We start from the raw sequence: 27379 nt of genomic DNA on the forward strand, positions 1-27379 counted from the left end.
AAAAAAAAAAAAGTTCCCTTAATCCTAGGTGCTATTTACTTTTTACCAGTCTTTAAAATTAAAAGTTGCCAAATTTCTTCTTTAAAAAGGTGGCAATTCCACATCTCTTGACAGCTGGTTCATTCATTTGGCAACCTTTTCTAGGCTGAGCAACTGTTACCACATGCAGCACTGTTCCTTCCCCTCTCAAACTCTTACCTTTCTAGGTTCTTGTTTGTGTACATTGTGTGTGTGTGTTGTGCACAAAAGAAAAATACGCATCTGTAATTGATTAGTGTCTGGTAGGGTGCAATGAATCCTCCTGTGCCTTTAACACCTGTTACATTATCTCAGGAATATCTGTGAGATATTTGAGATCAGTAAATAAAGTACTATGCAATACATTCAGTAAGCATTCACAAAAACCATTAGCTTTTCAGGATGGAGGAGCTGAATTTCTATGTGAGGCTTTTTTTCTTTTTTCTTTTTTTTTTTTTCATTAATGCCCTTTTCAAATTTTGGCTGTGCCGGGTCAGGAAAGATCCTGGTTAAAGATCCTGGTTCTTTATTTTTTTCAGTGTTCAATCCCAACAGCTTTGTTTAAGGTAATGTTTCCTTAGTAAGGACTGATGGAAGAAAATCACTGTATGCACATACAAAAACAAGCAACTAAAAAAGTTGTTGAAATTATATGAACTACATGAAAGAAAACACTGAAGAGCATGGACTTTTTAAAATTGATACTGATTTACTTCAAGTAGAAGTGAGTGTCAGGGTACTTCTATAACATACGTGCTGTCTGTATTCAAACAAACCCAACTAATTTTTTCAGTTCAGACTTCCTTTTAGCCACTTGGCAAGTATTTTCCATCCTATTTTTATTTGTACTATAATCACCATGATTTTATATGCCAGTTGCATTAATCTGTGTGGCAATTGAAACTGAAGCACTTCCATTCATCATCTCGTTTTAATTCAGGTCTGCACAATTTTGCTCAGTGTTGGCTTTTATGTCAATTTTGGACAAATAGTGAAGGGAGGAAGGATGTGCCTGGGAAGAAGCAAATGTGTTTTTTTTTTTTCTTCATATATTTTTGCATACAATTCATTTCAATGGCAAAAGAGTAAATAGAATAACTGCATGAGAGTGGTGTTTTAAATATAGCTCAAATCACTAGTGGGCTTAATTCCAGTTTTGTTTATAAATAAGTGTTTCTAGTTGTGTTTTGTAGGCAGAGCTCAAGTTCATTCTCACTGGATTTAGCTGCGCTTCTGTGACTTCCTGGTGTCTTGGCAGTGTCAAAAGGATTAACCGCAATATTGAAAACATGGAGGGGAGGGGGGCAGCAGGGAGGGAAAATCCTGTTAAAATATCAAGAGCAAGACATTCTAAATTCTTTGAACTAGCTCTTTAGGGATTTTCATCCTCTGAGTCACAAGGGTTGTAGAAAGGAGTAGATTTAAAGGCTACCTTTGTTTGGAGAAATACTTAATTTCAGACTGTAAGCCAGGAAAAGTTTATCAGGATGAGCTGCAAAGGCTCTCCAGCCTCTCAGCTAGAGAGAGACTATCATTATAGCCACGTATATTGTGTTGAAAGGAAATGACTTAATATTTTCTATCAAAAAGTTAGCTTCCTCTATATAAAATGCCACTTGTCAAAAGCATCTTTTCCTCATTTTGCACAATCTAATAGGAAACATCTTGTTCAAATGCATTCAGTTCTCTGTTTTCCATGTGTTAGCTCTTGGAAGGATAAGCTGTTGTCTACTGATAGGAGCAAAAGAGCAGTGGTAGGACATCCTGGTTTTTAATTATTGCTGTAAAAGCTAATTCCTCATTGGCTTTGGGCAATTCGATTTATCCTGTTTTATCTGAAGTGCCATTTAATCCTTGAGCTGGGAAGGGCAGCAATAGTTAGTATTTCATCTGCTGGGATGAGTAAGAAGTAAACCTTTAATGTGGTATTTGGGATTTTTTTCAACAATTTAGAACAGTTACCATCTATGAATTGTTACTGTTGTATTGATGTCTGTAAAGAATATATTCTAGTTCTGATTCTTGTGGTCTGTCCTCCTGTTAACTTTTCATTTCATGTTTAACTCTCCTTGAAGGCAAGGAGCTAGAATAAGGAGCATCCTTCTAATGAACAGATAGGTTCTGCAGAACCATCTCCTCTTGAGATCCCTTATTTGTCTTATGCTCAAGAAAAGCCATTTCTCTTGTTTGGTTGCCAGACACAATTTACGTCTTTCCCACTTTGTACAATTCATTAGTCTTCTAGACTGACTGTTTTTTTAAGGTGCGTGTATGCTAAAGGACAGGCAGTAGTTCTTAGCTGGACTGGTATGGCTGGAAATGGCTAACAAGTCCTTCGGGTAGCAAGCAGAAACTGCGTTGTCCTGCGTTTGCTTCTGCATTGCCCAGCTGGCTATGGCTCATCATCTCCATGTCCTTACTGGGAACTCCTAAAACATCCTGCTTAGAGACCCCCGGGCACCTGGCACACCGTCACTGTAACTCTCCAGAAGTTACAGTCCTTTACAGAGCACGCGTGGGTTGCAGTGGTATCTGAGGGCAGGGTAAGCTGCCGGTGTCTCGCCACTCCTGTAGAACCAGTAGAGCAGTGCTTGGTGGAGTGACCCAGGAACACCCGAGTGGAGAAGTAAACTCGTGCTGCTAAGGGGCAGACTACCCAAGTGATGTGTTTGCGCTTCCTTGCACCTGTTAGCTTGGCAAAATTGACGTTGCGGTAAGGATAGCACTTTATAAATAAACTTTTCAGGAATAGTAGCAGAAATAATTTTAGGACAAGTATAAAGGGCAGTCATGGAGAGTGACTAAAGCCTGTGAGCCCTCTCTGAAGCAGTGATGAAAGAGAGGTGGACAATTAGGAAGAGTTAATGCTGGAAACTCTGCTGGCTGTGTGCCCAACAGCTAGCCAGCATAGATGGCTAACAGCAGTTGCAGTAGCCAGAGTGCGTGTGGGCACGGATAGCTTCTCTGCTGGCGTCTCCACCTCTGCAGTCCTGTGCCCTTCCCTTTTGTTCCCTGCAAAACCTACAAATGGACGAAAGTTGAAGAAAATTTTAGAATTGACACCTTCTTTCCATTTCCTTAGATCAGCTCTGCATACACATCTGGCTTCAGAACAGTGTCTGAGTGAATCGTTGGTGAAAGGAACATAAGAGTCATACCTTTTTTCCCCCTCAGAATTAGTGAATTTGATTTTTAATATGAACATTTTAATTAACAATTATTGTATGCCTTGTACAAAAAGCAGATACAGGAGTTTTTGCTTCATGATGTGGCCTGTATCTTATTAATGATCCCACCACTCACAGCCACAGAATCGTAGGATGGGTAAGGTTGGAAGGGATCTCTGGAGATTTTCTAGTCCATCCCCCATCCTGACTTAAAGCAAGGTCAGATGGAGTGGGTTGCTCAGGACTGTGTGCAGCTGGGTTTTGAATATCTCCAAGAATGGCAGCTCTACAGCCTGTTCTGGGCAGCTGTTCCAGTTCTCAGTTGTACATACAGGTGAAGCTTCTCTTTGTGTTCAAAAAGTGTTCCTTATACATAGCTTGTGTCCATCTTGTCCTTTCATTAGATACCCCTGAGAAGAAACTGACTCGTCTTTACTTCCTCCTGTCATATTTACATATGTTGATAAAATCTCCCCTGAGCCTTCAGGCTGAACAGTCACAGCTCCCTCAGCCTCACTTCCTCTGATGGATATTCCAGTCCCTTAATCATCTCTTTGACCCTGTCCTGGAGTTGCTTCAGTACATCCTTATATTTCTTCCATAGGGCCCTGAACTGTACCCAGCACTCCAGGTTTGTCTCACTAGCACTAAGTAGGGAGGATCACCTCCCTTGACCTGCTCGTCCTAATGTGGCCCAAGATGCCATTGGCCTCCTTTGCCATGAATGCACGTTGTTGGTTCATGGTCCATTGCTGCCCACCAGAAGCCCTGGTGCCATTTCTGTGGGGCTGCTTTCCAGCGGGGCGGCCCTTGGTCTGTATCAGCACATGGGGCTATTCCTTCCCAGGTGCAGGACTTTGCATTTTCCTTTGCTGAAGTGCATGGAGTTCCTGTCAGCCCATTCCCTCCAGCATGTTGAGGTCCCTGTGAATGGCAGCACAACCCTCTGGTGTATCATCCGCAAGCTTACCACCAGTTGACTTGTCACCCAGGTCATTAATGAAGTTAATGAATAGTACTTAATGAATAGTCATTAAAGGATAGTACTGGCCTCACTGTCAACTCCTGAGGATACACGGCTCGTGACAGGCCTCCAGCTGAACTTTATTTGGCTGATCACAGCCCTCAGGGCTCACCCATCCAGCCAGTGTTGAGTTCACTTCACTGTTTATGTAGCCCATACTTTGAATGCTTGTCTATAAGGGAGTTACACGAGACAGTGTCAAAAGCGTTACTAAAGTCAAGGTAAACACCATACACCGTTCTCTCCTCAGCCACTGAACCAGTCATGTCATTGGAGGCTATTAAGTTGGTTATGTGCTATTTACCTGTCATAAATCCATACTGAGTACTCTCAGTGACCTTCTTGTCCTTCACGTGTTTGAAAATGGTTTCCGGGATTACTTGCTACGTCATCTTCCAGGGACTGAGGTGAGGGCAAGCAGCCTGTAGCTCCGTGAATCCTCCTTCTAGTCCTTCTCTAAGATGAGTGAAATTTTCTTCCTTCCAGTCCTTTTAGCAACTGTAAAGGTTGTATAGGAATGCTTATCCTCTAAGGTATCTTTTCATTTTTCTGCAATTTGAATTATTCTAGCAAGTAAAATGAAATGGTATCTCACATATCTAGTAAGCATGCATTTCAGTTATATCAATTGTATGTATTGGGGAAGAAAACCAAGGAAAGTTTGGTGAAACAGGTTTCCTAAAATGCCTTTTCCTTTGAAGGAAAGGGTAGGAAGCTGCCTTAGGAAGCTTGTCAAAGCTCTTCTGCAATATAAGAGTGCTTGCCGTTTTTTGGATTTCCTATTTAAAATATGTGAGATGAATCTAATTAGATGTATGTAATGGAATTATATTTCATCTATATAGTTGCTAAGTTAAACCAGCAGTAGTGCTGCGCTTCCAAAAGCTGAGGAAAGCAACAAACACAATTACAGTCCTCTGTTAGGTTCCACATAACTCTGCTACTAAGTCTTATCCTTTTTTCCTGTAAGTATGTGCTTAATTGCAGCATTGATTAGAGCTGCATGTTCACTAAAAGGGAAAATTGACCCCCATTGAGAGTAGGTGGTGGATTAGAATCATAGAATCATAGAATATCCTGAGTTGGAAGGGACCCTTAAGGATCATCAAGTCCAACTCTTGACACAGCACAGGTCTACCCAAAAGTTCAGACCATGTGCCTAAGTTCACAGTCCAATCTCTTCTTAAATTCAGACAGGCTCGGTGCAGTGACCACTTCCCTGGGGAGCCTGTTCCAGTGTGCAACCACCCTCTCTGTGAAGAACCCCCTCCTGACGTCCAGCCTAAATTTCCCCTGCCTCAGCTTAACCCCGTTCCCGCGGGTCCTGTCACTAGTGTTAATGGAGAAAAGGTCTCCTGCCTCTTGACAACCCCTTACGAGGAAGTTGTAGACTGTGATGAGGTCTCCCCTCAGCCTCCTCTTCTCCAGGCTGAACAGGCCCAGTGACCTCAGCCGTTCCTCGTACGTCTTCCCCTCCAGGCCTTTCACCATCTTCGTAGCCCTCCTCTGGACACTCTCCAACAGTTTCATGTCCTTTTTATACTGTGGTGCCCAGAACTGCACACAGTACTCGAGGTGAGGCCGCACCAGCGCAGAGTAGAGCGGGACAATCACCTCCCTTGACCTACTAGCGATGCCATGCTTGATGCACCCCAGGATACGATTGGCCCTCCTGGCTGCCAGGGCACACTGCTGGCTCATATTCAACTTGCTGTCTACCACGACCCCCAGATCCCTCTCTTCTAGGCTGCTCTCCAGCGTCTCATCGCCCAGTCTGTACATGCAGCCAGGGTTTCCCCGTCCCAGGTGCAGGACCCGGCACTTGCTCTTATTGAACTTCATGCGGTTGGTGATCGCCCAGCTCTCCAACCTGTCCAGATCCCTCTGCGAGGCCTTTACGCCCTCATTTGAGTCCACAACTCCTCCAAGTTTGGTGTCATCAGCAAACTTGCTCAAAATACCCTCTATTCCTACATCCAGATCGTTTATAAAAATATTGAAAAGTACCGGCCCTAAAATGGAGCCTTGAGGGACCCCACTGGTGACCGCCCGCCAGCCTGACGCAGCTCCATTTACCATAACCCTTTGGGCCCTGCCCGTTAGCCAATTGCTCACCCATCGTATGATGTTTTTATTTAGCTGTATGGTGGACATTTTGTCCAGTAGGATCCTATGGGAAACCGTGTCAAAAGCCTTGCTGAAGTCCAAAAAAATCACATCAGCTGGTTTCCCTTGGTCCACCATACGGGTGATCTTATCATAAAAGGAAATCAGGTTAGTTAGGCAGGACCTACCCTTCACAAACCCATGCTGGCTGGGACCAATGACTGCTTTGTCCCCCAGGTGTGCCTCAATGAGTCCGAGAACCAACTTCTCCATGATTTTACCAGGCACTGACGTGAGACTGACAGGCCTGTAATTGCTAGGGTCTTCTTTCTGACCCTTCTTGAAAATTGGCCCAACATTTGCCAGCTTCCAGTCTACCGGGACCTCTCCAAATTCCCAGGATCGTTGAAAAATAATTGATAGAGGTTCCGCAATGACATCCGCCAGCTCTTTCAGCACCCGGGGATGAATCCCATCCGGACCCATGGACTTGTAGGGATCCAGGTGGAGTAGCAAATCCCGCACACGTTCAGGGTCAATTGGGAGTTTGTCATCCCCACCGTCCCGGTCCTCCAGCTCAGGGCACCCTGGGTCCCGAAGCCCATCATCGGCATTGAAGACAGAGGAAAAGAAGGCGTTAAGCATCTCTGCTTTGCCTACGTCATCGTCTGTGAGGAGACCTTCCCTATCAAGGAGCGGCCCTATATATTCTTTAGTTCTCCTTTTTCCATTTACATATCTAAAAAAACCCTTTTTATTTTCTCTCACAGACACAGCCAGCTTCAACTCTAGCTGTGCTTTGGCCACTCGAACTTTCTCCCTACAAACACGAACAGCATCCCTGTATTCTTTCCATGACGCCTGGCCCTCCTTCCAGTAGCGAAACACTCTCTGTTTCCGCCTAATCTCCATTAGAACGTTCCTGGTCAGCCACGCCGGCCTCCTGCCCCGCCTGCCTGACTTGCGATATTTTGGAATTGCCTTATCTTGTGCTTCTAGGAGGCATCGCTTAAAGAGTGACCAGCACTGGTGGACATCGAGGCCTTCAAGAGCAGTTTCCCAGGGGACCTTACTGACTAGTTCCCTGAGCAGCCTGAAGTCCGCTTTCCCCATATCTAGGGATGAGGTTTTGGTGGCACTTTTCTTTCTGTCACCATAAATTTTGAACTCAACCACTTCATGGTCGCTATGACCGAGGCGGCCACCAATCACCACATCTCCCACCAGACCCTCTCTGTTTTCTAGCAACAGGTCTAGGAGGGCACCTTTCCTAGTTGGCTCCGTTAGCACCTGTACCAAGAAGTTATCATCTAGGTGCTTCATGAACCTCCTGGACTTGCTCGTGTCAGCCGTGTGGCACTCCCAGTTAACGTCCGGCAAGTTGAAGTCGCCCATAAGGACAAGGGGAGTTAATCTCGAGGAGTTAATCTTGTTTTTTTATTAACAAACCATCTGCTTGTGTGTGTACTGAAGACATGTTGAATGTTCTCTTGAAAATGAAGTGACAATTTGAGTCAATAAACAGGTTTTATTTGCATCTAATTCTTGTAAAAGAGTTAACCTATCTGCATGTTTGCCGTGGTACTGTGACTGACAGAAATGACAGTTCAGCTTCCATTCCTTCCTGTCTTGGTTTGTGTGTTGTGTTTTTTTCAGGCAAACTATGATCTTATGTAATAAGAATGCTTTTATTTTAGCCATGGGTTTAAACGGAGGTGGTGGCTTTTGTTTATCTTTGTGTTTTCCTTGTTGCCTCAGTTATAGCACTGTGAGCACTGTTGTGAAGATCAGCTGTGCTACTGGCCATTTAACTGGAACCAACTGTAACTGGATAAAAACGCAAGTTCACAGATAGCTTTTAGTATGTAGCTATGCTTTGTTTTAGAACTTACAATGGAGCAATGGGATGGAAACTTATAATGGGGCAACTATTGGAAACAATTTCCCCATACTGTTAAACTATATTACTTAGCTAATGTGATTCTTTATTTTCTGGAATTAAGCACAAGCTTATTCATCTGTCATAATATGTATTATAAATGCTTCTTCTGGTTTTATATTTTAGGTCTAAAACGATCTGGAGAGGGATTAAGTGGTTCAACAAGTAACGCTCTAATGGATGACAGAGAATTTCCACCAAATGATCTACAAATAGACTCCAAAGACAATCTTCAGGATGACTATAGGGTGGAAAGTTTGGCTTCGTATTTGGTTTCTTCACCTGATGAAAATGAAAATCAACTTGACAATGATGGGAATGAGGTTCTGACCAGTAGTAGAACTGCTATGGGAAGGCAGGACAAAGGTGAGCAGGACAGCATCAACAATAATGAGAATATGGACAGTGGAGACTGTACCCCAAGCTGTAAGGAAAGGGAGACTGAAAGGGCATCTGTAAATGTCCATATGGACCCCCAGCTGGAGGAAAAGCCTGTTATAGAAAAGCAGCAAGGTGGAAAAAGAAGTCCAAGAAGCAAAAGAAGCTCTGGAAAAAAATCCAAAGGTACTTTCTAAAAAACATGTTTTTATTCTGTTTACTTAAAATAATAAAACTGTGAAGTGGTAAGCAAGTTCTATTGTAGGTGCCACAGTAATTATTTTCATGTTTCACTAAAAATATGTTTTAGAGTGTTAATAGTACCAAATCAGATTCAATTCTAGAAGTTTTCATTGTCTGTATTTGAATTAGTGAGCTATGTAACACTTGGAACACACTGATGAAGGATGAGTAGAGGGAGGTGCAGAGTTTCAGTATGGAAACTGGGCTGACTTCCAAATCAGAATGGCCAGAAATTCAGGCAGTATGTTTTGATTTATTTTAGGTGTTGAAGTGCAAGATTTTGGTGTCTTGATATAGAGTCATGATTTGACATCTTGGTATGAGTACCAAATATCTTGATTTTGGCCTGCTCCCATCAGAATTTACGTAGGTTGTTTAAAGCTTGATACATAGTGCTAGAATTTGCATTTCAGGTAATGAGACACTCAACAGATATGTTTCTCCCAATTTTTCATGTTACTTCTCCTTTATATCTTTTGGATCTGAATTCGGTAAGGAAGATGTAAAAGTTTATTACATGTTCTTATTTGAGATGTTCATTCCCTTTTTGAATGAGTAAGATTTGTCTGCATCGTTATGCATATTAGGATTATGCCATAAATCATATATCTTATGTGTCATAGTGCTGCAAATATATTAATTAAAATCAGTGTATTTCATCCCATTGGTATCTTTTCAAAACTTACTTGGAATAACTGAGTCACTCCTTTTTTTTTTTTTCCATGTATTTTTTTCTTCTAAGGATTGGGAAGATGGGGAATTTGATAGTTTAAAGTAGGTAGTTTTAAAATACAATTTTCTTGCCAGAATTCTTCTATGGCCTCTTTCTGCTAAATGATGATGATCTAAAGGGACTGCAAAATAGGTAAAGAAAGGAAAAGGAAGGAAGTTTGTGCTCCATATCTTGTACATACAGGCAAGATCTAGAAGAGAAAAAATATGTTTTCTAGTAAAGATTAGAGGATACTGAAATCTGTCGTCACAAGGAGAATGATTTGTCCATAAATAATGAAGAAAATCAGTGAGTATGTCTTTCAATTGTAGATCTCATGTATAAAAAGATAAGTAAAATAAAAGAGGGATTGGAAGAAGTAATTGAGGACTAGTAGTGGAATAATAAAAAATAAAATTAAAAAAAAAGCTGATGAAATGTAATATAGATCTGTGGACAGAAGTGTCTGAAGTATGGTGAGAGGGAGGAATAAATAAATTTATCCAAACACTGAAAGTTATGCTTTGCCCGTATTCTCTTTCCGCTAGCTTGTATTCTTGATGATAAATGCAATCAACAGATGCAGAAGTACCACAGAAACAGCTGTGCACGGTAGATGGGAGTTCTAAGGCAGAAAGCTGAAATAAAGAAAACTTCCTGAAAAACCTAGAGATGCAGCATACCACAACAGGGAAGAATATCCTGCCTGCAAAGTTTAAGGAGTTTTGTTGGGAATAAAAATAGAATCCCTGTGAACAAACGCTAACTACTTATTAATAAAGAACCTGGATCGTTACAGTAGGAAGATCAAAATACAAAATTACATCTTGTTTCCCATGGACTATGGGTTAATTTCCATTAAGCTTTCTAGTTATCATCGCATGGTGGTTCTCCTGTTTTCACACAGTGCAGTGACTGTCACAATTTCTTGATGTTGCAGATGTCTTTATTTTAGTGAGAACCTTCCTTTTTCATTTTTAACATCAGCTATTTTAACTATTTCTTGAGTATTCCTCTAGTGTCCCTCTACATAAAGAACCAAACCAGCTTTCTGTGCGTTATACCAATTCAGAGAGAGAATAATCAAACAGAGGAAAATCACTGAATGGGTGACAGCAGAGAGTTACACAATCCAGTTAGAATCTCAGACTGAATACTTGCAGGACATGTATTACGGTGATATTTTTTAATTTTTATTTTTAACTATTGAAAAATCATGGATGAGCTGGCTTTGACTCATAGATATAGAAGAGTGTTATGAATCGTCCTCTCTTCTTATATAAGCAAACCTGTTCCTGTCGCTGTTAAGTGTTAAAAAAAAAATCTGGAAAAGCTGATGTTTGACTTAAATAACACGTCTGTATCTAGTCACTTGCTGGTATCTAAGGGAGTGAACTTGGAGTATGGAAACCTACCTTCTATTTTTTCGGGACTTGCGCAGCAGAAGATTGGCAATCACTAGAGAAGTCACTATCCCACTCTGAACACACGTTTTTACTTCAGAAGAAAGAGCGAGTACTGCCACTTGCAGAGTGTTTGAAACCCTCTGAATATTTTCTTATGAGGTGTAAACAACTACAAGTATTTGACTGTTATGTTTCTGTATATATTTGCAACGTGTAGGAGCTACAATTATCCTAGCTTCTACAATCAGTGGCAGAGATGCAGGATTTACTGTAGCAGTTGAAGATCCATCTTGTTGAATGTCCTGCTTCTCACAGTGGTCAGTAGAGGACTGCTAAATAAGAGTTACAAGGAGAAGGTGAGGAGAGGTGTTTGGTAGTGTCTTCTCCTTGCCACCCGAAATTGCCCATTCAGGAGCTTCCTGGGTGAGGATTGACAGAACCCAATGGTTTCCAGTGAATTTGCCGCCTGACTTGAGTTGTTTCTCCCATTCTTCTTGTACACTAATAATAGTTTTGAATAAATATATCCGAGGCCACTGGCGATCAAAGATGTGATGTAACTATAAATGGACCAATTTAAACCTTGGTGATTATTCATCCTTGGATTCCTTGTAGTGAATCGTACTTGCTAGAGTGTGATAGAGATGGTGATTCATGGAGCATCATCTGCCTCAATGTATTTTTATAAATGCGGATCTCAAATTATCCCTGTTCCCTGCAAATAATTTAGTCTTTTTCTGAAAGGTCATCCCTGGCATAATTGGTAACTTCATGTTGTAGAATCACACTGTGTAATTCATGAAGATAGTAGCATGGTGTCTTGCACTTGATTGCTTTTCCTGGTGTTAAATTCTGCAACACACAGTTTTCCTGTAATTATTCAACTTGTTTCATGAAGTAGCATAAAGATGGGAGAGAAAGTGAAGCGGTTGGGATGGATTTGGTGTTGCAGCAAACTAAACACATGAACATAAACTGGTCGCATTTTATGGACAGTCAAGCAGAGTCATTTTACCTGTTTGCTGTGCTAAACAAGATTTTGGGCTTGATCTGCTGTAGTTTGATCTTTAATGATGTTCCCCCCGATACTCTTGTCTTAAAAAATATAATAATAATCTCTTAAAAATTAGGTATTTTCAGAATACTTAAATACTACAGGGTGGTGGCATTTTTTTATGGTTCTTGAATGACTCAGTCTGAACCAGAGTACCAAAAATGTTTTTAAAAAAATAAATAATGTTCTGTACTAGAAACTTCTGTTACTGTTGAGAGACAAAACTGATGTTATCAAATACGAAAATTAAAGTTGAATTGAAAAATAGAGGACAGTTCTGTAAGTTTATTTTGATAGCTTGAATTGGTAGCAAATACTACATACTTGCACATCTGACATTTCCAAGCAGGTGGGAAGAACATCTTGATTTCATATACTGGAAGTACTGACAAAAGCATAAGTGAGACATGGAAGAATGCATTTGTTATTTCCATTCAGAAGGTCTGTCGAAGTTGGAATTTTGTTCAGACACGGGGCTGCTTCAGTGAGCTTTTAGAAAACTTATGAGAAAGTTTGCATCTCCCCTTGTCTTAGGAATTGTTGGCACTCCCAGTTGGGCACAGAAGATGTCAGTTAAAACTTCACGAGTCTGGCAGGTCAGGGACTTCAACTTAGGTATTTGCCATATTCCAAATGAGTGCTCTCACCACTGAAGAGGTGATATCTTCTGTTTGGTCATGTTTTTTGGTTTGTTTGCTTTTCTTCACATAGGAGAAAAAATTTTTCACAAAGGATTTGGTTCCACTCTAGAATGGAAGAGTGAGCTTTTCAGTGTTTATGTTTTGCAAAGTGGGAAAAAAAAATCTTTGTTTCTTTAAATATCAGACATATACATAAGATAACTGCCTTTTGTCATGTTTTTTTGTTTTGTTTTTTTTTTTTTTTCAAATCTGCTTTAGACAGTAAGATTGAGTTCGATGAAGAAGTGGTGGTGTGTGTCCTTTTTAAGAATGTGGAGAATACATAGATAAAGTGGGATCTTGTCCCATAAAACTTTTATGATAAAATTATATTCCTAAGTGCTGTTGCCACGAGAAACATTCTTGGTTTTGTAGTTACCAAGGCACAAATGCTGTCCTGGGTTTTGAATGATCCTGAATGGCTCCAATGTGTTTCAACTTCAGTGTAGTAAGTTGAGGGCAGAACTGGATTCCCGGTGGGTGACAGCTCAACTATATATAGGAACAATATGCAGTGTATGAACTATGTATTAGAGCAACGATACCAAAATAACATTAAACTGAAGTTGTTTTTTGTGATGGTTGCCATTGTGCGTGTTTCGTGTTTTGATGTGATGGGTGTTTATCAACTCCTTAATCAAGTGCAGTTTGAAGTGATGTTTTTTTCCAGAGAAAGGTTTGCTAAAATACTTGGGCCCTCTTCTTATTTCATGACCATGTGCTGAACAGACACTTGTCTCTTTAAATACAGCCTTCATTCCATCACTAAAAACACCTTCTTGTTTGCATCTTGCATCCATTTATGCCTCCTGTTGCTTTTGGCCCACAGTAAGTGCAAATAAATACTTGAAGAGCAGAGATGTACATTAATATTGAAAAAGCACTATTAAATTACACCCGTATTTTGTCTGGCAATAAGCCCTGCAGAAACAGCCACCCACAGAGATTATTACTGCTCCTGACCTGGATAGTTTACAATAAAGAGTTTGTAAATAACCAAAAATAGAACGGTAGAGCCTTCAGCAGACAAGTCAATGCCTTTCTTAAGCCCTAAATCTCGAACCTGAATCATCGCTGCAGGGTTTCAGTGAACACAAGGGAGTCTGAAACAGCTGAGTGCTCAAGCTGCTGAAACAGCACCAGAGTGATGGTTCCAAGAAGAGATGCTTATTGCTGGGAGTAGGTTAGCTTGACACAGTGTCCCCATGCATCCTGCTTTTAACTGATAACATGATTTCCAGAAAATGGGTGTAGTTCAGGAATAACATACTCATCATAACTTGAGTTAAAATTTTTTATTGTGCACTTCTTGGCGTCTTGGTGTATGTATCATCTATGCAGGATGCTTTTTATATGTTGTCGAACTAATCGAGAAGATAACTTCAATAAATTTTTAATTTCACAAACATATTTGGTGACTAAAAATATCTATGGAGCTGTGAGTGGCATTATTTTTTTTATTTTTTCTTTACTTACTTATTTGTTATATTTGTTACCCATTTTCTTTTCATAAAAATGCACTGAATTTGATACATTTATAGGACAGATTTTATTTTTTTTAATATAAATTGTTCATGAATTGGAGGAATCAACTCTAGTTGATTCTGGGTAAGCACCTACTCTCATGTGCTGGTTTAATCAACACAAGACAGTCCATTCAGCTTGTCCCACCTTCTCTACCTCACAAGTCTCTATCCTGTCCCCACTCGTCTTTCTTTTCTCCTACATGAAGAGTCTAGATGTAATAGTTTTTCCTGATGCACCCTAACTCCTAATTTACTCAGTTTTGATCATTTCAGTTGTTCTCTGTACTTGCTGTTAATCCTGTATACCTGTCTTGAGATAAAAGATGGGAACTGTGCTGCCAAAATGCTGGCAGTGCAAGTCAGCAAAATCATATCTTGTGTTTTGTTCTCAGCAGCCTCTCTGGTTGTGTCCAACGTTTTGTTGGTTTTTCTTTTGGCACATGCTGCACATCGGCTGATGATTCCATAGAGCTGCCAACAATGACTCCAAGGTCTTTCCTGACTTTTTTTCATCTGGTTATGAAACTGGAATTTTACAGGCAATAGTTTAGATAATTCTCACAGAATTACTTTTACCTACACTGCATCTCATCTGCCACCTTCTTGCCTGCTCAAGTTTTTGAGGTCCTTCTGAACTTCTTCACCTTGGTTCCAAAGACGTTAGTACAGTTTTTTTGCACAGCTTGAGATTTCATCGACCGTCTTTGACTTGGAGAAGGAAGTGAAGATACTGAGTTAAAAATGGTCCATGATAGTCCCTGTCACCCTGGAGTATCCCACCACTGACTTTTTTCCATTTTCAAAAGGAAGCATCAGGCCCTACCTTTGCTTCCAGTCCTTCAAGAACCTCTCCTCCCATGTGCTGGCCACTTTTCATTTCTAGAAGAAAACAGGGATTTGCACCCAGAAAATTTTTACCTGTAGTATTTTTACTCTGTTAAAATACATGGTCCTTCACCTGCGTGCCCACCTTTTTTGCTTCTCTAAAAATAGGCAGGCAACAGTGAACTGGGAGGGAGTGTACCATGGAGGTCCTGGTTTTTGGCCTATCAGGAAGTTCTGGTGGTTCAATTCAGTTCACGTTTCCTTGTTTCATTGGTACCAACAGGGATCATGGCTAGTAGTTCATCTCCTGGACTCCCAAATAAATAGCCTGGCTACTTGGGGGTGTTTTCCTTTTCACCCAGCAGTACGATCCTCCTGCGTGTGTGTCTTCCACAGTAGAATTCCCACTGTCATCATCTACTTGTTTCTGTCCTTTAAGATCCTGTCATAACCATGAGGAGATGCCGTGTGATCATCTGAGGGAGGTTAAATTCACTTTCCCAGCAGGAACCTTTCCTTCTCTGGGGCTACTCCTCTACAAGCTCCTTAGCAGGCATGAAGGGACCGACCAAGAACCTCATTCACTTTCTCCTGGCCTACCCAGGACAGCCTCTCTGTGCATCCCCGATTGGTCCCAGCCAACTCGCAGGCACACTCCTGGCTCAGGTGGCCACCACCAGAACCCCTGCTCATCACACAAACTGCTCCCTGCCTATCTGCTGCCTGCTGTTCATTTGTTCTTCTTTTGTCCCATCTGAGGAAAACTGTGTTGCAAAAAATGTAACATCAGCCACAACGCTTTTTTTTAGGTCATCCTGGTCTCCTTTAATCACTATCAAACAGTTTAGGCTAGGTGTTTTTTCATCCGAAGTTAAAGTTGGATCCCAGATAGTAGTGTACAAGAACAGCTGTTGTGTGTCTGTCTTTTCAGGTAGGTGAGCTGACAGTAAGACAGACCTATTGCAGCTAGCTTTGACAAGGCCAATATTTTATTTATGTGCAGAACTGTTATTTAAGATCCTAGCTTTTTATTCACAGCTATTGTATTGAAATTTCCTAAAAATGCAACTTGACATTTTGAATTCCTAACCTAAATACTTGTTCTTTTTAAAGGAGTTCCTTCAGCGGGAACCACAGGAATCAAAGAGGAAAATACTCTTGTTACACGTACAGATTCAGTGCGTGCTGAAGGTGCTGTTGAAGCAAATGAACATTCTCACCAAAAAGAACAAAACCAAACGTTGCAGTCCCTTTTCTCTTTGCTCCGTGAAGAGGTTGAGCAGATGGATTCAAAGATACTGCCCCTGTGTCTCCATCAGGTACTATCATTTTGGGTTGTTGCACTCAGCTTTGTGATTTGAGACTTTTTCTCATTAGGAGAAAGACGCATTAATTCAACATATGTCAATGTTCGTATCTGGACAGAATAGTTTGAAGTTTCTATATATAACAGAGGGTCACGGCAGATATCTCCTCTTCTAATATATGTGAAATGATAAATTACCTTGAAAGTATATTCTGCAGTTAATTGAAACTCAAGGGTAAGTCTTACACACTTTAGAACAGACTTGCTTGTCTATAGAAGAGTTTTTGACAATATTATTTTTTTCCCCAGACACTGGAGTCCTGGAGTGGGTCAGGAAGATTTAGGAAAGTTTTTTTTTTAGGGAAATTTTTAGGAGAAGATTTAGAAAAATAACTCTTCAAAATACCTAAAATACATTTTGTAGGACACTGGTGTAAATAGAAGACTGCTGATGTTTAAATTATATTTTATATCGGTAATTATTTTAACCATTGCAGACTTCTTTCTAGCATGAACTTCATGCATGAATGCTGAGATTCACGGTTCCTTAGTATCTACTCTTTATCGCACAGTCACCACATGTGCAACACCAATGGAAATACTAAATACTGTGTGATTTGGAAAGCAGTCTTACTAACTCGCAAAGTATGTTTTTCTTTTTGGAAGATCATGGTGCAAAATGAGTATGTGTCTAGAACTTGATTCACTGTTAATACATAGTTTGATTCTGTCAGACTGTTAATGGACTGGACAACATTTTGTTTGGCTATAACCTCTCGCAGGCTAGAGAGAGATGTGATACAGTGTCTGTTTTGACTTAGTTATATGATCCTTATTGCAGAAAATTGGATGACTGTAATATCTTAAGCTTCTTCACTTTGATGATGCTCCTGCATCCTTGTTCTCTTTAATGTGGGGAAGAGATGATATGAGAGTCTTCTCTTTCATATCACAATTTCTAGATACTTCACATTTGATATAGGGCTTTTGTTTTGTTTTGTTTTGTTTTTTACTACTTGTGTTTAAGTGATTTTATGTTGTTCCTTAACTTATTTGAAACTTAGCGTTAGGGTAAACCATTTGTACTTGTAGCCATGTTTAATTTGGTGTTTTTCCATGAGTCAGTAGAAAGGTCTCCTTTGGAAAACAATACAGTTAGGGCAAGAATTTCAAAACACTTCACAAACATTAAGGAGTGTCACCGACCACAATGGAGATGAAATCTGTTCACAGCTTCGTAGATGAGGAAGCCAAACCCTAAAGGGAACAACCTTTTCAAAGTCATACAGGAACTGTGACAGAACTGAAAACAAAATCTGAGTTTCTAGGCTCAAACATGTTAACCACACACCTTCTCTTTTTTCCTAAGACATATCAGCGTATTTTATTGGAATGTGTGAAAGACATGTTTTTAATTTTGAGGTTTATATTTTTTGTTGTTTTATTCCATTTATGAACAAATCATCAGTGTTCATCAGCTTTCTTGGAAAGTCTACCCGGTTTTCTGGCAAGCACAAGTAAGTTTTTTGCTGTTGCATATCTCAAAGATGATTTGTCAAGAGAGGAATGGAAAGAAATACGTTTCAGTTACCAGCTTAGTTTCCCTATATAGCTTTAAACCTTTTCCTTTCTGGAATATCAGCTCTGTCTTTTCTGTAGTATTCTCCATCAACAACTCAGAGACAAAGCAAAATTTAGGTTCTGCTTAAAAACGCTCTTATTTTTCCGAATGTCTTTGGACACTGCTTTCTCTCAGCTGGTTGCCTGGACTCTATTATAAAGTGGTGCCTTTGCCATTTTAGTCCAAGAGATAGTCCTTTAAATCAGATCTGAGAAAGGGGAGGAAGAAAACAAAGGCAACAACAAAAGATACCTTCACTTGATTAACAGAAAAAAAGGTTTCCGAACTGGGAACTTGACTTTTCTTCATGAAGTTCTTGCCACCTCCATGTTTGTAGTTTTGGATTTGAGCTAGCTGAAAGCAAAAGCATTGTTAGGAAGAGGTTAGTACATCTAGTTCAGTAGTCTGCAGTTAAAATTCGTAGCTTTGCTGTAGCAAATCTTCACATGCCCATGTCCTTGGTATGGAAAGCTTCTTAGTGTAAATATAAGTAAAGCCTTGGTAAGCATGTGTTTACTGTTCCTTTTTGTGGCGATCTATTAAAGATCAAAGTTGCAAAATTATGCAACCAAGGTGAAGTTTATTTTAAGATGTCACAGATAGAGATCTTGAATGCTTGGCTACAGAGATCTCTTTTTCAATTCCTAGCCATTGGCTAAGCTGATAGCTGTTATAGAATTTAATGTCAGTTTACAATTTTTTTTTAAGCTACAGGTGTTAGAGACTGACTTAGATTTTAAGTATTTTGTATGTTCTTTGACGTTTTATTTCAAAGTAATCTCTCATGTTTGGACCTTAGTAGCTGCTTTGGTACAATCTTTTTTTTTTTTTTTTTTTTTTTTTATATTAAACTCCCTTAGCACTAAATAATGCACTAGGGACCACTTGATTTTTTCTTGTGTCAGCTACATGGTATTTCTTTGTTTTGACATATCTGTGTAAATTCAATGTCCGTGTAGGTGAACAAGTCTTGAAAACTGTGATTTTTTTTTAGGGTTTTGTTGGTTTTTATTTTTTTCTTTCCAGTGGTCTTCTTTTTGGCAGAGCTGTCTTGTTATGAATCCGATTTTAATTGTTCCATTACAGAAATGTCAATTTCAGGAGGAAAAGCCTCAGATTTGTTCTGTGTCATAACAACTACAGTGCATATCAAACGGCTGCCATCTGGGTTAACTACACGACTTCTTGCTCTGTTGTTCAAGAGCTTCAGATATCAAGATGCTAGGCTTAGTGAACTGACATGGAGCAGAAGGTCCTTAGATCTTTTTAATACAGAACAGAAGCTTCATGAAAGAAAGTGGCAGAAGGTTGCTGCAATGGTGGTGTCTGGATTCTGTTGGCAGAATAGGAGTAACACGGGGGGAAAAAAAATCAGTCCTTTTATGTTTATCTCATGAATTTCCAATGCTTAAATGTGAAATATTGTAAACAGGAAGCCTGTTGGTATGTCTCTGATCTTGCAATAGGTGATATTTTCAGTTTCTTTGATCCAAAGATTGTTCTTCTGTCATCTGTCAGTAAGCCTATACTTCTCTATTTGATTTCATTGCATTGTAATGCTCAGGAGAGCTGAACAACATCCCTTCTGTCAAACATAAGGAAGCAATGGTCAATAATAGAATTCAAACTCTTTGACCCATCTCATATCATTAAATACAGTGCCTCTGTTCTAGGTTATCTTAAAACTTTCTAATATGATCATTAAAACAAAAAATGCTGAAATAAACATTTGTTGTTGTAACAAGATAAAGCCCAACTAACGTTTGGGCAAATTAATTTGTGTGATTAGACTTAAAATTTCTTTGTTGTTTGACACTTTTTTTTAAACATCTTTCCTAGAATAAGAATACATTCATTTAGTCCGAACGCTTGTGTTCTATTGAAACTAAATACAAACCTACAAAACAGATGTTTAAAAACTATAGTAAAAAGTTCTTATTACATCCTTACCACTTTCATAAAAATAGAGAATGCTAATTTTTCTGCTTTTTTTCTTTGCAGATAGCTGAGACCTATTTTCAAGAGGAGGAATGTATCCTTTCACTTGTAAAAATTATGTGGTATTTAAATAATCTGTCATGATAAAACATAAAAGACATACTTTACAATTGACTCACAGGTTGTGGGACAGGTGTAGAAAGAAATAAGAGCCCTAATTTACCCATGAGTGAATATATAATATGTTAGCAAGTCCTTCTTAATCAGGCATCTGGAATATGAGTTAAGTAATAAATCCACTTTCAAAACCTGTGCTGATACAATCATTAGCAGTTGTGCACAAACAAGGAAGTAAGGAAATGTTTCCAAAGGACATCTGTTTTATAGGATAAGTTTTGTTGTAAGTACTAGTAACTGGGAATACGTCCAATCCAGATAGCATTTATATTCTCTTATATCAAATAGGGCACTATCGTTGCAAGAACAAAATTATCACAACAGTTGATTAGAATAGGTGCTATTAGTGTCTAGATTAGAATAAAAATACCAAACACTGAGCTAAGGGAGATCAGTAACTTGCATACAATAGCAGCATGTTTTTGTCAAATGCTATTTCGTCCAAGTCACATTGAAGTAGTTTGAGAACCTTGTCACAGGAAACTGTGGGTAACTGCTTCTGGGAACAGCTAAGATTATTTTGATTTCTTCATAGATAATGCAAACAAGTTTGATCAGCAAGTTCCAATAGTTGAACTGCTAATAGTTACTCCGATATATTTTAGTATTTCTGGGAGAGAGTAATAATATTTACATTAAAGTGAAATGGTATTTTTAGAAAACCTGTACTGAGTTTTTCTCTGTTTGCTCTTGAAGAAAAATTTTCAGCCTATAAAAAGAAGAGGCAAGTGGTAAGCCTATAAGGTATATATGCACTAAGGTGCATCATAAATTCAAAAAAATCTGTACATACAAGATTAACAAGATGAAGAAAAACAAGATTATTTCTTTATTGTGTAATTTGTTGCCTTTGTAAAAACAAACAAAATGAAGCAAGTGGGCAATTATAATGATTAAATAACAAAGCAAAAGAAGCTCGGAAAGATATCCTTGAAATCTAGCCAAAATATGTTAGGCTGTAGTACAAAAACAGAGAAACTACTGTAACAATATTTTTAAAGGAATATATTAAGTGAAATACTTATCACTATCTTAGAAAACATCCATCAGAAAAAAAAATATGTATATATGTAATGCAACTTAGAAAAATTGAAAAATTCTGTAGAGAAATTATCGCTCTTAATGGAAAAATACAGTAAATTTAAAATGCAGCATACACCTGATGTGTGGAATTCAACACCATGATATAATGCATATTTATGAAGGATATCTCATCTGTACTTGCAGCCATCAATTTCCTGAGGTTAATAAAGAACTTACTTCATCATGTTGCATAGTATCAATTATCCATGATGGGCATTTTAATTCATCCAGTGTAGAACTGCGTATTTAACAGTAATTTAGGGTTTGTTGCTGTGATCTCCTCTAAGGCTCTCTCTATGATCTGTAATACTGTTTCTAATAACAGACATCTTGAAGGCAGGGAATATTCCTTCCATTAATAGTGTCATTTATAAGCCATGCTATGTGTGTGTTGCATAAGGCTAACAAAAATAACAAGTATTGATGGTGTATTCACAATGGTTACTTTAGTATTTTAATGAGAATGAATAATGGAATTTTTTACTATATTACTGTGAACTTCATTCAGACTACTACTATCCTCATGTACTGTAGAATTAAATTTGAAATAGCTGACAAAACATGGCTTTAAACAAAACAACTAACAACTGAGCACTGCTGGAACTAGAATTGTCCTAAACTATTGCAAATTAGAAAACTATCAGTATACCTTTCTGAATACATTGATAACCTTGAAGGGAGGGTAAAGAGTTCTTCATGTAGAAGAAAAGTAAAGAGAATCTTCAGAAAAAAGAAAAAAGGTGTCTCAGCTGTCCAACAGTGTTAAATGCAGTTGTTCGAAAGAGGGTTGGTGTCTTTGTAGAGTCTGAGTTGGGAAAGTTTTTGGTTTTGTGTTTTTTTTTTTAATACTGTCACCCGCTGGTCAATAAGAAGAAGCTATATTTATGTTTATGTTTATTGACATACAATTGAATATCTTGAGAGAGGCATACTAGTATTTGTGCAATGGTTTTGCTTTTCATTTCCCACAGATTTTATTTTCTGAAAACATTTGTCAGCATAGTAACATTTTGCTCACTTCTTTTCTAGAACAACTTGTTGGCCACAAGACATGGGTATAGGTAACAGCTGAAGAGAATAGGGTTTTAATTTTTGGAACTTACATGTATTTGGTTCTCGTTTGCTGTATTCATGTCTGCTATTGTTTTCTTCCTTGCATAGAACTCTAGATGCTAACTATTACTCAGTTTGATTCAATAATGTCAAATTTCAGGTACATAATGACTGTCCTTTCAAATACAGTGTCAAATACAAATAATTCATAATATGTTTGTATACGTGTGCTTTCTTCTTTAACCTTCCATTAAGATGAGAAGGCAATGAAGTTCATTCAGCTTGAACGATTGTATCATGAGCAGCTGCTTGCTAATCTTTCTTCCATACAGGAACAGTGGGGTAAGTACAGGCTAAACTAATATAGTAGAAGGAAGAGTTTGATTTATCTTTCTAATTAATAGAGCTTGCATTTTTACAGCTTAAAACTGTGAAACAACAAAAGTATAATTTATATCAGAATTTCTCTTGTTACGAGAAAAGCAATCCTTCTTTGGATTCCTTTTTGCACATATCATGAAGAAAGTGTAAATAGTTTATTATCCTTTATTCTGTCAATTGAGATTTTGATCAACAGTTGTTTGGGGGTTATTTTTGTTTTAAGGTTGATTAATATGATATTATGAAAATAAAGCACGTTGTGACAAAATGTGATGCTTTTTACACAGTCTGAAAAAGACTGTAGAGCGTGTGCAGAGGAGCTGTTAATATTTCTCTATGAATTAATTTAGCATGCATGTTTTATGTTAAGCAAATTTAACTTTTATAGTACTTTGCATAAAATATTTTGGTTTAATTTAGAAAGAAAATGGAAAACAGCAGTTTCTAGCCCAGTTAGAACGCTGAGGAATTCAGCTAAAGAACTGAGTAGTGAAGAGCTGGAAAAGCTTACTAAAGTTTGTTCTTCACATCAACAGTAAGTAAAAGAAAACATCATTACTTTTACAGTACTAATATGCCAGTGCAGCTGTTGTCTCATTAGTGCTATGGTTGTTTTTAAAAAGTCAATCCCAAAATAAAATCTGTATCCCATTGACTTCAGTGAATGTGCTTATGAAGTGGTTGCTGTTCCTGATATGCAATTGACATGTTTCAGTTACCATCAGCTTTCACAGTGCTCTCATACGATTTGAGGAATGTACAGGGACTAGATCTGGACTGTTTTCAGCAAGTCATTACTTTGCCAAAAACAGAGTGTTGAGTTAGTTTGTATTTTCAGCCAAAGTAAAAACTGAGAAATGTTAATTCAGGAAGAGACAGACTGCAGATCTGATGATGGTGCTTGTGCCTATACCTACTGTTCTAATCATTGTTTTTAAATACAATTGCCTAACACCTCAAACTCCAGTACTCACAACTACTCAATAGGACCTTATTTGAAAATCTTTGATATTTTAGGACAATCACTAATGCTTTGAGTCATTCTTGTTACCTTCTGTTGATTTCCTATGGGTTGCTTAAACACTATGAAGCAGAAATTCTGTACTTGACTAGTGTGACGGTCTTTGGAAAAGTTAAGAAATCTTTGTTTGTACCTGCTTTGCCTGATCCAGCAGCCTCGCGAAACATTTTATCACAATATAGCAAACTTTTGAATAGTGCCTGGGATGTACTTCTTCATAAGGGATAAGGGACCCATCAGGAAGGCAAAGATTTGTTATTTCATGGGTGAATGTCTTACCTACTAGGCCTTTTAAGGGACTGGTGAAAAAAGGATACTAGCTACCACTGAAAAAATCATTATCCAAAAGATGTTCTGTATCAGATGGAGAGAGAATTTTTTTTTCAAATACGTTTGCTTTGGCTTAGTCAGTTGGATGTAACAAAAACAAAAATATTCCTGTTGTTCACAGAGTATGATGTAGCTTCCACATTTTTTCTGTGGATGACAGTACAGAATTTGAAGAACACCCAGGCCAATCGTCAGAGCCCAGGCTGAGGTTGTTTGTTGTAGTCTGAATGCATTTGGGGGGAATCCCCAGAAAGCATAAGCCTGCATTTCCATGGGAGGTAGAGGCAGCTCTGACACCGTAGCTGCAAGTTTATTCCCAGAGCCTGCTGCTGCTGCAAGATTCTACTTTGTGTGCCTGCAGGGTTCCTCAAGCTACATTTTATATACGTGACTTTGCAAGCTCACATGAAGATTAGTATTCAAGACTATTACAATTTATATGCCACAACTAGCAGCACCTCCCTAGGCACTGAATTCTCACCTTGTTGAGAATAACTTTGCTTTCTCCTTCCAACTCTTACATGCAGCCTCACTTTAAAATAATAAAAATTCAGTTATGTAAATCATTCCTGCAACTTGGTAAAAAATGAGGATTCTGTTCATTTGCCATTATTAGTTCTCTGTATAGAAAATTACTACTTTTCCAGAACTCTCTAGGCAAAAGTCTACTTGATACATTTTTTTTTTCTAAGATTTATGCTCAATTTATTTTGCAATTAAAATAATACTTTAAGACAGGGTCTTGGAAAATATGAGCATTTTGCTTTTTAAGTCGAAAGCAAGGTACACATTGTGCATGAATGTTTACACAGCTTGCAAAGTCCACAGTATTAGCAATGCTGAATCACCTGCGAAGCGAATCCCAGTGGAGTCAGTAGGAGCTGTTCTATCTTACAGTAGCCAGAAAATATGTCCCAGTGTAAATAGTCTAAGGAGAGGCAAGTAAGGTGGTGGTGTTTGTTGTTTTTTTTTTTTTTTCCCTTCCTCAACCTCTGTTATAGCAATCAGTATTTTTAATATCACTAGATCCTGTGTCCTTACATGATTTTGAAAGTTGGCAGCGTTCTCTTTTAGCAAAAAGTTGTACAGGAATTTAGATCACTTGATATGCTGCAGTAACTTATCTTTTAACTGCTTTCTTAAATAGGTGGGGCAGTGTTTGGGCTAATTGGTCTTTTGATTATATTTACATATGGTACGGATCTGTGTTTGAAATAGTCTTTGCATGCTGATGCTGTTTCAATGTTAGAAAAGTTCTGTGCTAATATTAGAGCAGAGAAAAGGCTAATAGGATTTCAGTGACATTTTTTATGAAGAATGTTGTTGCTGAGTAGTTTAATTTATTCTTTTTTTTCTTTACTGCTGCAGGCCACAGGCACCCAAAAACAAGGTAAGGAGCCATTTATGTGAATTTTGCTTTGCCAAAGACTGCTAATAAATATACTACTAATATTATTAGACATAGTTTTTCCAGTTTAGTACAGAGCCACTTGAAGCTTGAATGTCTCAAAAAGTCACAGTATTCCAGTTCAAAAATGACAGGAAATGCTATCATATTTTACAGCCAGTAGCTGCAGAAATTACATGGGAAAGCGATTGCTTGCTCCAGTTAAAGGGATCAGAGGATTCAAAGAAAAGAGAAGCTACTGCTTTTAAATCAGGTATGTGTGTATATGTATGTATGTGTACATTTATTTGTTTGAAATACTATCCCATAATGATGTATTCCTATAAAAATTATGACTCTCTTTCACTTGAAGCTGCAGTTGGATTCCCACAGATTAATCCATTTTTGCATTTTATTATTTTTTTCAAAAATAATTCTGCAATGGACATGTTATGCAATTTTAATTAGTCATTGATACTCAGAATTGTAATTAGTAATTCTAGCCCCCATCAAAAGAGTTACTTTTAGATGAGAATGTGAGCATGTGTTTACAGCAGCCTCCATAAGGTACAGAATTGTGTAAAACTAGACATGTAAAACTATATGGTGTACAATCTGATGATAGATAATTATCCAAATAGTGGCCAGTCAGTATACTTAAAAATATTATTAACTATTTTAATTATATGTGCTACACTGATTTGGGGCTATATATTTTTATAACAGCACAGAAAATTGAGGAGCCTTTTGATTTTCTTAAAGAGAAAACTATAGTTCTGTTAATTTTTTTTGGATGCACTTTTATGTCATTTTCATCCTCCTTCCTTGGGGAGCAGCTGCTTTATTTGAGAAATATGTTAGAATCATTGGGGTCTTATGAAACATTTGCAATTTAATGAATTGTTAAAATGGAGATAGAGAGGGAAACAGCATCATTAGGCTACTAGGCTGTGCTTTATCTACTAGGCTGTGCTTTATCTTTCTCTCTTTGAGCAAAAATGTTCTCTTTATGCTGCAGTCCAGTTGCCAAAAATGGCCTGAACTTGAGGACCTTTCCTCAAAAACAGACAGAATTTCTCACGAGATGAGGGTTGGCCTAGGTGACCTCCAGAAGTCCCCTTCAACCTAAGCTATCCAACAAGTGCCTATCAGCCCGGATGTTCAGAACTTGGAGTTAATGAAAATACAGAATAGCAAAATGATAATTTTCTAGGTGTGTGGACTCTCCTCATCTTCATCCTTTCTTTACCATGACCCCTATACTGATCCTTCGCTGTCGCAGCAACCTATCTAAAAACAAAACATTGAAAACGTGGAGCAAACATGCTTGACAGCTCAGAAAGCAGATCAAAAGAACTGAATGTCCTTTTGGTTTCAGATGGTTTAAAAAAAAAAAAAAAAAAGAAAAAAAAAAAAAAGGAAGATACATATAATTACATCATTTTTATTCCAAGTGGGAGCAAAAGCTTTCTGGAGAGCAGAAATTCTGACCTTTTGAAACTTCTGAATTAAGTAGCATTTTTTGTAAATGTTAAGATACAACATCTAGAAATATTAAAATTAATGTGAAAGTAATTAATGGTGCAAATGGATTTTTTCGTGTCTTTCTCTTAATGTAACTCTTGTCAAAATGTCATCAAAACCTTTGGGTTTCCATGAAGTGTTTGTAAATTAATAAAACTGTATTCCATTATAAAGCTGTCCTGCTGAGAATTTTCCATCAGTGCTGAATACTTTGTCAGTACAAAGATAGGGGTATTTCAAGCCTACCTCAAGATTAAATGCTTAAGATTTACAAGAGATGATTTTCACAAATTAGTATGTTCTTGAGGAAGCTATGACTCCTGACCTAACCTGTTCAGCATGAGCCCAAATTCATGGGCCTTCTCACTGTGAGCTTACAATGCTTATATTCTGCTTTTGTCAGTTTTTTTCCTACATCAGAAAGAATCTTTTTTTTTTTTTTCTTCTTTTTTTCTCCCAACGTCCTACATAGAAATGTAT

General features: G+C 38.3%; 1 protein-coding gene across 2 annotated transcripts in view; it reads left to right on the forward strand.

Annotated features, from left to right (window-relative positions):
• The window catches only part of CNST (consortin, connexin sorting protein), a 57452-nt gene that overhangs the window by 8773 nt on the left and 21300 nt on the right, over nucleotides 1–27379 (forward strand). The window contains exons 1-8 of one of the 2 annotated variants that reach the window (XM_082756771.1): nucleotides 8117–8176; nucleotides 8381–8818; nucleotides 16192–16397; nucleotides 20007–20037; nucleotides 22512–22598; nucleotides 23058–23172; nucleotides 25357–25378; nucleotides 25553–25649. In XM_082756771.1, coding sequence (XP_082612897.1) covers nucleotides 8431–8818; nucleotides 16192–16397; nucleotides 20007–20037; nucleotides 22512–22598; nucleotides 23058–23172; nucleotides 25357–25378; nucleotides 25553–25649 — 946 coding nt within the window. In that variant the 5' untranslated portion in view covers nucleotides 8117–8176; nucleotides 8381–8430. Of the gene's footprint in view, nucleotides 1–8116; nucleotides 8177–8380; nucleotides 8819–16191; nucleotides 16398–20006; nucleotides 20038–22511; nucleotides 22599–23057; nucleotides 23173–25356; nucleotides 25379–25552; nucleotides 25650–27379 lie in introns of those variants that run through there. The other variant, XM_082756770.1, reaches the window with a different exon arrangement.

Source organism: Aythya marila (genome assembly GCF_965140915.1).
Source record: "Aythya marila genome assembly, chromosome: 3".
Lineage (NCBI taxonomy): Eukaryota > Metazoa > Chordata > Aves > Anseriformes > Anatidae > Aythya > Aythya marila.